This window comes from Lolium rigidum, chromosome 1 (genome assembly GCF_022539505.1).
Source record: "Lolium rigidum isolate FL_2022 chromosome 1, APGP_CSIRO_Lrig_0.1, whole genome shotgun sequence".
NCBI classification, from domain to species: Eukaryota; Viridiplantae; Streptophyta; class Magnoliopsida; order Poales; family Poaceae; genus Lolium; species Lolium rigidum.
The window spans coordinates 222,050,251-222,064,335 of NC_061508.1; the positions used below are offsets into that span (position 1 = coordinate 222,050,251).

Here is a 14,085-nt window from a genome sequence, read left to right on the forward strand (position 1 = left end):
TGGTAGGGCGGGTGCATCTTGGTCTCGTTGTACTGCTGCAAGACCTTGGCCCAATAGACCTTGCCCTTTTGCTGCGCGCCATTAATACAGCCATGGCTCGTTGCCAGCCACGCTTCGCACAAACACTTGTCCTCGTCGTCGACGAAGCCTTGTGTCCTGCGGCTCTCCCCCTTCTTCTTGGTAGCAACGTCCGTGGGGACAGGCTGTGTTGGCGCGTCGTCGAAGTCATCGACGCACACGGGTGTTGGCTGCGTCTGCTGGGTGGCGAACAGCCGTGCGGCTTCAATGTCCTCTGCATCTTGCGTTGGTGCCCAGTCATCATGCGGGTCTGTCCCGGCCCGATCATCGCCAACGAAGCCGCCGCCGAAGATCATGGCCTGGATGTCTGTCTCATGGCGGTCCTTCCAATAGGCCTACGAATGACCGGACGTCAGACGCATGATACACGGCAGTCGCACACATTGTGAGAGCTCATGTACCGGGTCGTGCATCGTCGGGGCAGGCGGCGCCATTTCGTCGAACAGGATGCGGGGTTGTGGCATGCTCTCCTCCGGCACCTGGCGCGTCTTGTGTGTCGCGCCCGGGCAGGAGTCACCGCTTCTAGGCGTCCGGTTGAGGTCGGGAACCAGCGCCCCGTTGAACTGCTCCGGCGCCCGGTCAACTGCACCGGCGGCACGCCGGAGGCGAACCGCGACACCGAGTGGACCTGCAAGGGAGCGGGAGTTCCAGACGCAGCTAGGAACTTACCGAGCTCACCGACGAGGCCGGAGGAGCGACGCCGGCAATCCCCTCTCTCTTGACGAGCATGCAGCCCTCCGCTAAGCTCGGATGGAGGGCTACTTGCGCGGCGCCGGCTTTGATCTGCATCTGCTAGGCCTGCTGGTTGGCGCCGCGGTAGTCTTGTTCTTTTGGTTCTTGCGCCGGCCACGATGCTTCGCGGCCTCGGTGATTTTCTCCTCCTTGGAGAGCACCTTCTTTCCCGCCTTCGGCTTTACCTCCCGACCGCCGCCGGTGGCGGCCCGCTTTGCTTCCGCCGTAGCTGCACCCTCCATTATGGCTATGGTCGTGGCTACGGGGGAGTGTGGGGCGGCGACGGGTGCGAGGGTTTGCTCCGCATCCATGGCGGTGGCTGCGGCGAGGACGTCCATCGCTTCTGGACTGCTCGCGCCGGTCTACTTTGATATTTCGCGTGGGAAATGGCCACTAGCGGGAATAATATCGGTCTCCCTGCTACTGACGTGTGGGTCCTACATCATTTTTGGCAAACACTCGGCGTGACCGCGGAGCGTCCGCGGAAACACAAACCTGACGTATATTTTGGCGGACGCAAGCTCGCTTGCGTTGCGCCGCAAGCTCGCTTGCGTTGCGCCGCTGGAGATGCCCTTATCGATGGTTACAAGGTAGGATCATGGGCAGTACTGGTAAGCAATGGTTCTCCTCGTTAGGTATTGTGTCATGAGACAAAATCTGACGTACACGACTACGAGACCGCGTCACTTTGAAAGCGTCAGGAGATGCCTCGAGAACCAACGAAAATGTCATCACCGCATAAATATATATTTAATGCCTCCCTGTCACAACATGGCAAATACACAAGACCGAAATATCACAGCATCACATTCACATATGATGATTCTTCTCCATTTTCTATCTGTCTGAGCTTTCAAACTTTGAACAGTTGAGCTGCATGATTAATTCACCTCGACGATATTTTCACCTTAGCTTCTACTCTATAAAGAGAACGCGTACGTTCCTTGCCCAGCTCTATAGTCAATACCAGTCACTAGTTCCATTTGATGCTGCACCCAACACTGCAGGGACATAAAACATATGTCAAGAGATGAACACTCAAGATTCTACATGACCAATACAACATACCTTGGTTTCTGCGCAAAAGGCAATTCTTGTCCACTAAGTGCACAGTCGATCGCACGGCTTAAATCCCTACGAATCGCAAGCCAAAGTGAGCACAGTGGATAATGGAGAGTTTGCACATCGATTTTTAAGATACCTACCTTCCGGTGACTGGTACATTGCTACCGGGCCGTGAATCATCAAACTGACCATGGTAGAACAGTTCAAATGGCCTCCGTCCATCCTGGCACCCCCAAAACAAGAATTGTTGACAGATAAGAAATCAGGGACAACGACATGGTACACTAAAGAATTTGGCCGTGTAAGCATCACGAATCAGAAAACCATTAGCATACAGTCGATAATGTTACCTTTGTGAACAAGTAAAACTCTGGTGTGCAGACTGCTTGAAATGCCTTGGCAGCTTCTTGCGACTGCAAGGTGCAGTAGCAGCAATAAAAGTAAGCAAAGAAGGTTATGGAGACTGAAGAAAACACAGGGACTGCATCAGGAAACACATATCGTGGAGGACAGACCTCATCGTACAGATAAGGAAATGAGTATTTGAATTTTTCTGCATCCACAATCATATGTTCAGGACCATCCTGCAGCATTTCAAATTTAATTTGAGTTCAACTGGGAAAAACTGACAATTTGCTTGAACAATAATAGAATAACATGTACTGATACTGAAGCATCAAGATACATGAGTTCAACATCTCCCTAACTAAGCGGTTGCTTCAGCACTGTCCTAACTAATGTTTAGAACTACTTGCTAAATTCTTACTTTGGAATGAGATGATACATGATAGTATGAACTAGAAATATTTCTAGCACACCATTCTGAAAGGAAAGCTCATAATTGCTTTGCAGAATATCTATCAACTCAGGGCCCAAAAGCAACAGCTACATGACTAAAGCCAAATAACATATACCTGGCAATGTCTACTTATTACAAGGAAGACAAATATGAGTTTGAGACCACAAGAATAACATAGAGATCTATGGTAGCAGAACTATTCATCAAAGGTACCAATGGGATATTTTAAATAATAATCAGATAGTAGCCAGGTTCCTAATTGATTAACACCATCATGTAACGAAATTCAATCTGAGAAAATATTTGGGTAAGGAAGAAAGCAGAGAAGAAGCAAATATTTTTTTTATTGCAAAGAAGTTCAACATAGTGATTTGTTTCTTATAAAATGGTAGCATGTTCGTTCACTACATATTCTTCCATATAGCTGTAATTCGAGTTTTAGGTGGCAATCATAATAACTAAAAACATGAATTTTCTACGATTTCACTTTTATGTTCTCAGGAAGAAAACTCCCTGGTTAAGAAGTATGCAGAAAGAAACTAGAAAGCATTCATGCTAATAGCATGCAAGTTGTAACTTATAACCTGGGGATGCGTCACAACTGAATTCGAGGATATGGCGATACAAGCAAGTCCTTTCTGCATTGTATTGTATCCATGTCAATACAGGGCTACAAGCACAAATTTAAGAGAAAGTTTCATCTGCTCTGCCAGTGTCCTTACCTCCATGTAGAAAGAGGTGAGCTTTGCAATATCTTTTTTCAGATGTTTTACAAATGGACAGTGATTGCATATGAACATAACCTGAAAGATAGAAGATACTTGTTGTTAAGCATCAGAAATGATGACCGGCTCAAGACATGACATGAATACCGAAGAACATCACGATTCTCTAGCAGATAATTTGAGGAGTCAATTAAGCCATAGTGCACTGGACTGCCAAAGCTTTAACAATTTATTTTTTTCAATTTTTTTATGATTTCCGGGTAGTATTTTTCTCGAACACGAATAGCATATTTAGCGCAGTATAACATCTGCATTCGGTGAAACTCAATACAGACACTATTTAACTAACTTGCTAGCTGAAATTTCAGTTGAATGTGTTACAAATGAGGACGAAAACACAGAACAAGTGTGTTTCTTTGCTTCATAAAAAATGTCACAACAAACTTGTGAGGTGCAACATTACTCTTCTTGGGTATGACTTAAAACTAAAGAAGCTCAGCCCAGTCAAGATAAACCCAATCTTTTAGGCATCAGTAAACGCCACTCATCAGTGTTTCGTGCTGGTGGATTATAACATGACATGGTATACCGTCGTTACCAAACATCTGTTGAACCCCCAGTGGTCAAGGACCAGAAAGATTTCGAAGATATTCTTATGCTCATACTTATTACTGAGTTAGGGATGTGTATTCGGGCTAACTGAAGACTGAAGGTAACACGCAGGGACAAGAGGCTGAACAGAAAGCATGCAATTTCACTCAAAATATGAACAATGCAGAAATTATCCCAGGACCACGCACTGACCAGCAAAGCAGGGCTACCCTCGAAGTCATCCAGTGTCCAGATCTTTCCTGTCATGGGCTCAGGAAGCTGCATGATCAGGTCAGCAACAAGAAACCACAAAGGTCAGCACATCAGCATCGGGATTTAGTCTTGGCTGGCAGGAAATTAGTAACCAGCAAAGAAGAAGTTGAGCCGACCTCGAACTGCGGGGCGCGGAAGCCCACGGATACGCCGGTGGACTCCAACCTGGCTGCGCGCACCTGGAGACGCGCCCTACCGAAACCCGCCGCCGCCGGCGTCATGAGGGGCCTGTACGCGCGGGCGCGGCGGGCGAAGGCCGGGAGCAGGCGGGATGAGGACGAGGCGGAGGAGGAACACTGGGAGGCGCGGGCTCCGACGACGACGCTGGTGGCGACCAGGGACATGGCGAGCCAGATATCGTGCGGGCGGCTGCTGTTAGGATTCGGCTTGCACTCCGACCCGAACACGTCTCGCAGACTTCTGCTCGAGCGCGGATGGAATCTGTGTGAACATGGATGGCATGTGGCAAACCAAGACCGTTTCGAACTGAAAACTCCTCGAAACAGACTTTGGTTGTTCCACTATACTAATATAGCAACTAACTGATGTAAAAACCTGATAGCACAGGCAAAGAGCACAAAACCCGCTTAAATGAAACCAAAAGAAAGTTGATGTCGATGGTTGATACGTGCATTTTACAACATCAATATGATAACTTATATGGTTAATTATGAATGATATTTGCCATGATTCACCATTATTTATGTCTTTTTAGTTAATTTATGAGATTTTACTACAAAATTCCCTCCATTGGTAAAACCTCATTTTTCGTATTTTGCTATTTTAGGGACCTTCATAACGCCTAAAAATCAAAAAAAAAAAATACGTGATCAGTTTTTCATCAAGACAAAGACCATGGGCAAAAGAAGCACGAGAGGACGAGGGCCAAACCAGACCAGGTGGCGCGACCCCCTCAGCTGGACGCGCCACCTAGGTTCGTTTGGACCTCGAGCGTCGTCTCGACCCCTCCCTTTTACAGACATCTCCGTCTCGCCAGAAAACCTATGCCATATTTTTTCCAAGATTTACAAAGGCGGCGGCAGAGATGAAAGTCTCTCCTCTCCAAGCGAGAGGGCAGATCCCATAGCACCGGAGCCTCCTGTGAGGGGGAAATCGATGTCATCGTCATCACCACTCCTCCTTGGTAGAGGGGGAGGCCTCTACATCAACATCTCCATCAGCACCATCATCATCATCACAATCTTCATCTCCAAGATCCACTTCATCTCCCTCATAGTTTGTGATTTATTAAACTCGGAATATTGTTTAAGTGATATTTGCATGTTTGTGATTGGCAACTTGTCTTTATTTGGTGAGATATTATATTTTCAAATTGTATTGTAATCCATATGTTTCTGATCCATGTCATGTCTGGTACTTGTGAGTAGATCCCCATGTTCCTTAGGGCATAGGATGACTTGCTATGATTTCCATATAATATGCAATGAGTATTTGGTTAAATTTTTATCTTTTATGTAGTTCTATGATGGTTTCATGCGTACATTGACTGCATATTACTTCACCTATATGGACTCATAGGGCTGCAGTTTGATGTAATGATGAGGGTTGGAAGGCATGAAATCTCAGAAACCGTCTTCCAACACTTTGAGTTGCATTAGAGGAGTTATTGTCGGGGACCAATGAACCAACTGCTATGGTGGGAGATTTATGTCTTAATGATATCTATACTTGCTTATGAAATGACTCAAGGACCCATCATAAGGGGTGTATTTTCTCATATTTATGGCTTGACCTAATTTAGGCTCCCCCTAAAGGAATGAAACTTGACAAGATATTCACCATGTAGTGTAGAAATCTAAATGATAACTAAATCCATGTTGCCCCTAGGAACACTTGTCACATATAAGTTCACACACACACACACACGCTTGATCGAGCTTGTCTTGTTACTGCATAAAGGATTGGCCTTTCTTTCTTTAAGAGCACTCACTTATTGCTATTTACTTTTAATAATTTATTTTATTGCAAACTACAAACCCAAAACACCAAAATGACTGCACCCTTTTATTATTTTACTTGTCAACCTTTCCTGCGCTTGGGAGCCATCAGTGGCTCAACAAAAAGGAAATGACTCGCAACCATTATGACCTCATGGGGATTTCTACCATACTCCTAGCAATGTGAAGCACAACGTACCAAGCATCGCCTTCAACAAGGAAAGCGACAATGATGACACTGTTGCCCGGATAGGTCCTAGGTTTCCCCCTGATACGCCACGAGAGGTGGGGAAGAGGTATACCCGACACTCTTTAGGAAGGACGGCAACACCCACGGGCGCCACCACGTTCATGCCTAAACGACAAGGATTTCTCCCGACCAAAACAAAAATCCACACTCCAAGGCGATCTGTAGCGCTCCACCAATCTTGCAAACCCACCTTCACACACCACCACGGTCTTGCAGTCACCATTGTCGCCACATCGTGACCCAGGTTGCGAGTTTGATAAGACTGAGAAGAAGGAGCATTGGCTAGGGGCAGCAGCATAGCAGCGTGCTGGAGACACTACAAAAATAGTGGTGGTCCATATCGTTTTTCATATGTCACATGTCAAACTAGAAATGTCACAGACGACCATCCATGACAAAATTTGCAACAAAAAAAATGTCGTAGACTCATCCTCATAGGATGATCTGTGACGTTTTGGGTTGCCAAAAAATGTCATGGCCATCCTCGGCGTTTCGGGATTTTCGTCACGGGAACCTGGACCAGCCCAACCCAGGCCCAGTCATTCACGATTTCCGTCAGGGATGACGCCACATGGCAGACGACATCTTGACAGCCGTTAGACATCGTTTGCATATTTGGCGGTACTCTGGCGAGGGGAGCCTCACGAAGGGGAGAGGGGGAGCCATGGGGTGAGGAGTCATCGGGGCGGGGTCACACGAGTTACCCAGCTTCAGACCTCGCGACGGCGGTGAGATTCTACGTACTGATATAATTCACTATAAAACAACAAGTGCACGATTACAATGAGTTGTGTCTTGCCTCAAGGGCTTCCAGGATCAGCCACGAATCTAGGGTTGTAGGGAGCAGATCCCGTCGGATACGACTAAGCCTAAAGTACATAAGGGATTCACTGTCTTGTACGTCACGGATCCTACCTCCATGTTCTCCGACATCTGGCCCGCTGTGTGCCTCACCACCATCTATGGACCATCCATGCTTGTCAGATTTAGACCCCTTCGTAGTATACCTAGTTGGCATATCCTCAACAACAATGCAACTTATAAATTCTGAATTTTAGATATTCATGCACGCTAACAAGTGCATGCTTTAATATAAAAACATATATCACATACTAGAAGAAGAATAATAATGACTAATTAACTAGTCATCACAAAAAATAAGAAATGAATATTTTAAAAACAAGCATCGCCAACATGCAAAATCGGAAGAGAGAACTTGAGGAAAAACTTACTAGTTGACACTTTCTACATTGGAATTTAGTTTGGCAGTTCAATACAATGAATTATCTACCTTTTTTGAAATGGATGATGGGACCCGTGGCCTTTGCATTGAAAGATGCATATAGCTTTGTTTATTAATTTATTCTACAAATGACGGACAAAGAACATACACCAAAAAACAAGAAGCATCCACACTACACATATAAACCTAACAATGGGTGAAGATCATCTCATTAGGGCCTTATGCCAGGAAAACAACGAAATTCCTCCATCACCTAGGAACCGGGAACATATCGCAAACCTCGAGGCGCCCTCTAGGAGAAACAAGATCATTCATCTGGTTTAGCAGACTCTTAACGTGTACCTCATGTACACGCTACAGATTTCGTCACAACCATCAAATCGCTAAGCAATCTTGATGGTGAAGATCCGCATAAACTTCGCCTATCCTGCCGATGACACCATCATGGTGCCAGATGACACCTCCTCTCTAAGCACACACGTCAACATGCGTCCTCCTTCAAGACTCTACGACGCCATGCTACCGAGATCCACTGTCGTTGACGTGGTAAGAACCACGCCGCTCCATCTCAGAGCCTCTTCAAACACGATGCACCAGGGGGAGAATGATGCCGCGCGTCGCTGGCAGCCGGGTAAGGAGATGAAGGCTGCAACAATGATACCTTCAACAAGGTAGTGACGAGATTGCTAGATCACCGCCAACCCCGAGATCAGTGCCGCCACCATCAATGGAGCTATTGTCCCATGACGCTCGGCCACGCCATGTTCATGGCCACCTAGCTTGTCACCGCCTTTTAGAATTATCTACTTAGTTCCACTAAATCTTAATAGTCCTATGCTCCAAATATCTTTGCCAACTTATTTTCTCATTTCAAATACACTAGAAACAAGAAACCAAGGTCTATAGATATTTAAAGATACTACCGTAACATTATACATACAAACACGTACATCATAACACTTCAAGTGCATACGTTAATTGGCAAAATAGTGAGAAAAATACGACTTGCGGATTTATGGCAATATATATACTTGAACAAAATATTTTCTTAAACACCCCCAAACTAAACACTACAAAAGTTGCAACAAAACCAAATTTAGTTTAGTGCTATGAAAGTTTGTAATGACAAATTCAATAATTGTACGAAAAATTGTACTTAATATAAATGTTACAATCGTATAAAAAAAGTATGACTAGTTTTGTAGATAGTATATCAAAGAGTATATATATGAATAGGAGCACTAGACATTTAATGACAAGCCAACTTATGAAAACTAAAAAAGTTCAATATAAATATATGGATGTTTTTACTTGCCCTAGTCTAGTTAGATGCTTTGGCTCCTCGGCGGGGATGTGGCCGTGGTTGCCGAGCGGGCCGTCACTGTCATCCGCGAGCTTCGAAATCAGTGGAACCAGGTTGACACCGACCGTGAATTAGAATCGTCTCCAGAAGAAAGAATCTATTTCCCGGTAACCCGACGGTGGACACAAACAACTGCACTTCCTCCCCTTCCTCCTCTTCTCCACCCGCGCCATGTTTCCCATCTTCTCCACGGTGCAGCTCCAGGGCACGTTCCGAAGAGCCTTAGTCCATCTGGTCCAGGTCGGCTTTTTCCAGGCCGGCCTGTTCCTGCTGGGGTTTGCCGTGGTGCGGCCGGTATAGACGGTGCTCCGGTCACCTGGAGCCCTTGCGCTCCACGTCGCAGCGACTTCGCCAAGCTCGCCGAGTACTGCGTGATGACGCTCCTCGCTCTCATGGGATCAATGGCGTCCGCAATGGTCCCCATCCAGATGGTCGCCGAAAACGAGGCGTTGAACGCTAGGGGCGTTCCGTCCGCACCGTAAAACTTTGATAGAGACTAGGAATTTTTAATAAAACTTAGTTAAAATCACAAATAAATTTCAACCAAAAGCACAAGAAACCTATAAAATGCTTTTGACAACCCACCGGCCCAAATATTTTTTATTGGTGGTTAAGTGGGATTGCACTCATGTTTTCTTCATTTATCATCCTCTTTAGAACTTGAAACTGAATAACTCTATTGGATTTCTAGCAAAACCACGGAAACTATGTGAAACTTGTAGACGTCTACCATCCAAAATATTTTTTATTGGAGTGTGGCGTGATTGCAATCAGGTGTATCTTGATTTTACCGTCTCCGGTTCATGTAACAAGTTTTAATCCAAGACAAGATAGGGTTCTTATTTTTGTGTCTGATTTTAGATGCATCTATTGTGTCAAACCTTAGAGGAATGGATTAGAACTTTGAATGAAATATTAGTGAAACAATTAATAATTCTTTGAAACCTCAATTAAGCTCTTCAAAAAACATGAAACACACCTGTGAAACTTGTATGGACTTCTATGAAACTTCAATACTTTTGTGCATACACACTTCTTTTAATCCTTGATTTGTTTTGAAATAGTGAGCGTTCTAACTTTTGAAGCCTTAAAGATTTGTTAAATTAGTGAATTGTTTTAAAAAACTAGCTGCTGTTAGGATTCGGCTTGCACTCCGACCCGAACACGTCTCCTGCTCGAACACGCACTACGGGACTCTGCGTATAATCAGGGCAGACGTGAACGCTAATTTTTGGCTCTCAGCCCCGAGCGCGGATGGAATCTGTGTGAACATGGATGGCATGTGGCAAACCAAGACCGTTTCGAACTGAAAAACTCCTCGAAACAGGCTTTGGTTTCACTATACTAAATTACAAATATAACAACTAGTAACTGATATACAAACCTGAGGGCATGTGCAATGGTTGATAAGACTATCTTATCTTAGTTCTGCCACGTAAGCTAGATATAACAATAAAATATGATCTACAATGGATTGTTTTTTAGTCTTATCTTTCGTAACGAGACATCCTAAATTTATGGTGAGAGAGATTGTGCTAAGAGATGATCTCTTAGCTAAGAGAAGGCAAAGTCTTTTTTCATCTTTCTCTTTTCTCCACCTCAGCGTTTATCCTACGTGGCACTGCTAAGATATCACCATTGTACATGGCCTGATAGCACTTCTGAGGCAAACGGCAAACCAAAACCGTTTTGAACTGAAAAGCTTCCCGGATCAGTCTTCCGCTTCAGTGTAGTACTGCAACTAATCAATACAAGTACTCCCCCGATTTAAATTAATTGAGTCTATTTTATCTAGATATAAATGTACCTAATTAATCTAGATAAAGTGGAGCCAAATAATTTTGATCGGAGGGACTACCATTTCTAGTGGGCAAATAGCACAAAGCACCTTCAAAAGAAACCAAAATGAAAGAAGACGAGAAGACAAAGCTGACATCGCTGTCTCGACGAAAGCGAAGATGACTCGCAGGACTGCGCCCTCCTGAGGATATCCACCACGCTCCTAGCACTCTGAAGCGTTGCATACAAAGCAACACCTTCAACAAGGAAAGTGGTGACAACAACGCTGATGCCTTGGCAGGTTCTAGGGTTTCCTCTGATACGCCACGAGATGTGGGGAAGAGGTACACCCGATGCCCTTAAGGAAGGGTGGCGACACCGACAGGCGCCAGTGCATCGGTGCCGAAATGACAAGGATTTCTCTCGGCCTCCATAAAGCCACACTTCCGGGCGATCTGTAGCGCTCCACCAATCTTGCAAACCCATCAACACACGCCACCGCGGTCTTGTAGTTACCACCGTCGTCTCATCGTGACCTAGGTTGCGAGGCTGATAAGACCAAGAAGAAGAAACACCAGCTAGGGGTGGCAACACAGTAGCACGCGTGAGATAATGACCTCCACCGCTGACAGCGGTAGCTGACTGGATGCGGCAGTAGAGACACACCAGGCCATTACTAGCCCTATTGGGACCAAATTAGGCCCGTAAAGTCCCGCCACCGCACTGCAGCAGGTATGTGTGGTGACCCTGCATACCACTGCATGTTGTAGTATGCCAGTCGTTGATATAACATTCACGAAGTACCATTCCGCAAATATTACATCCCTCGGAGTAGTACAACAGAACATAGCAGGGTCCATAACTCATTCATTTATTATTACAACTATCATACACATGTCATCTTGGAGCTCCTCTTGGGTCCTAAGAGGAATACTCCTGAGTTCGAGGCGAACCCAACTTAACTTACAATACCGAGTCTCATTAAACTAAACATTTATTTCATCGAGCGGCTAAATACTAGAGTTCGGACTGCTCGGTTACTTGCTACTCTCGGATATCTCTAGGCTTGTTCTCCTCCGGAAGCCTCCCGGATCCGTAGACTATGAGATAGTCTACGCCTTCAACACCTCCTGAGAGGTCGGGTTCATCATAGCCGATGATCTCGGCTCCTTCATTGTTGTCGTAGTCCTCCTCCGGACGATTCGGACAATCTAAGCATGGGATTTAAGAGTGGTATGAGTACGAGCGTACTCAACAAGTTCATTATAGATAAGAGGTGTTTAATGCACTAGCTACGATATTAGACCGGAAAGTCTAATACCAATGCAAGTTTTGTTAAACATTTCTTTAAGAGATTGCTTTTATTTCAAAGAGCTATGTCCAGTCGGCCTTCACCGGGGTTTACTAGAACTTCATGGAGCTCCTTTCCGGCCGCGTTCGCGGTTCCTCATCCGGAACGAGGAGTGACAGGTCACGGTTCTTTACACTCTGCGAGAGGTGTGTTGCTTTACCCATAAGAGATCTTAACCTTGGTGCCAACCGGGCAGCTTTCCGTCCACACTTCCTTCGGTGTGAGGCCCGGTATAAGGTCTAGCCAATCATGTTCCTCCGCTACCTCGAACACCCACCCTTTGTTGCATACCCCGACCACGGGTCCTCGTCGGTCCCATTATTCCCGTAATTTCGGGGTGGACCCCGACCACGACAACAGTTTGGGACTCGTTAACCAAACTCCTTCGCCGGTAGCTGCAACCCATCATAGACCACATTACCGTGGGGAATTAGAAGGGGATCCCCACCCTCAAGTTGTTCCGCAAGCAGCAACCGCTACGGTAAGCAAAAGCTATACCGTGGGGAATTAGAAGGGGCTCCCCACCCTCAAGTTACTCCGCAAGACACAACTGCTACGGTAAGCGCATCCGTTGATGAACGAGAGGTGGAAACACTTTTGACTACTCCGTCCCACTCCGGATCTTATGGTTAACACGGGTATTACGGCACAAGAATCACTGGCGACATTTGTTGTTTAATCCTAGATGGATATTAACCCTTGCAATGGAACCTCCACCATGTCAACACAATCCATGGTTCCATTGCCCACCACATAGTCATATTCATAGTTATGAAAGTAGTGGTTTTGGTTTTTATGCAATCGTGATAACCATAGTACTTTGCAAGTAATTTGATAAAAGTACTCAAATGACATGAGCAAGTGATGAACTTGCCTGAACACTGCAAAGTTTTGCAGTTGGAAGGTGTGGACTGACCCTTGTCCTCTGTCTCTGAAAAATAGCATCATTGTTCGATAAGAACAATGGTTAAAGAGCATTTATGCATGCTTTCCATTTTTAGGGTTTGCTCCCCCCTTTCCGATGACTTATTATTTTATGTGAGAGGTAATTACTAAGAATGATTTGGAGATACTTAATTTAGGGTAAAATACAATCTTGCAATATTGTCAAGATGTTTTTTTTTAAAGTCCAAATGCATTAATGGACTTATTTTCTTTATTGAAAGTAATATGTGTGATTTAAATCCTTATTTAAATCATTAAATTAGGACTTATTCTCAATTGTCTTCAAAAATTCTGTTTGGTATTTTATTTAAATAGAGAATTTTATGCTGATCAATTTTCATATTTTTTATTATTTTTTTAGAGCTTCATAGCATTTCTTATTTAATTTCAAAGTTTACGCCTTTTTATGAATTGTGAAATGACCAATTTGCCCTTGGGCCCCACTGTCGAGGTGGCCCAACGGGTTAGGTTTGGCCGACCTACCTGGTCCGGCCCAACCCGCTCACTCTCTCGCTCTCTCTCGCGCGTCTCCTAACCCTAACCCTAACGAGCTCTGGCGACGCCGTGGTCGCCGCCGTCTTCTCCGATATTTCCCGGCCGCCTCCGGCCATCGCCGCCGGCGAGATGGGGCGCATCAGCACCGCCACTTGACGACGCACCAGATCATCGGTGTCGATCTGGTCCTTGCCGCTCCCTTCGCCGATCCCCATCGCGTTCGCCCTCTCTGTGTTGCGGTGCTCTTCGGCGCCTCTGGTGTGATGGCGCCGCCGAGGCCTTCGCCGCCGTGGTGCGAGGCGCTGCGGCGCTAGGCGGAGCCTGGCCTGGCCTGGCCAGGTGCCGTCGTGCTTTCGACGCGCGCCGCCGTGGCCGCCATGGCTGCGGCAGTCGTCTGCTCGCCCCAGGTACGCCTCCTCCGATCCCCTCCTCTCTCTC

General features: G+C 45.8%; 1 protein-coding gene across 1 annotated transcript; it reads right to left on the minus strand.

Annotated features, from left to right (window-relative positions):
* Window positions 1–1,536: 1,536 nt before the first annotated feature.
* Window positions 1,537–4,686, minus strand: LOC124683201. Its single transcript, XM_047217763.1, has 8 exons — window positions 4,380–4,686; window positions 4,204–4,269; window positions 3,397–3,477; window positions 3,259–3,312; window positions 2,226–2,459; window positions 2,016–2,098; window positions 1,879–1,944; window positions 1,537–1,811 (listed from the first exon to the last, which is right to left on the minus strand). The coding sequence occupies exons 1-8, from the start codon at window positions 4,605–4,607 to the stop codon at window positions 1,784–1,786; spliced, it is 840 nt and encodes a 279-aa protein (XP_047073719.1). The 5' UTR covers window positions 4,608–4,686; the 3' UTR covers window positions 1,537–1,783.
* Between the last annotated feature and the right edge of the window lie 9,399 nt (window positions 4,687–14,085).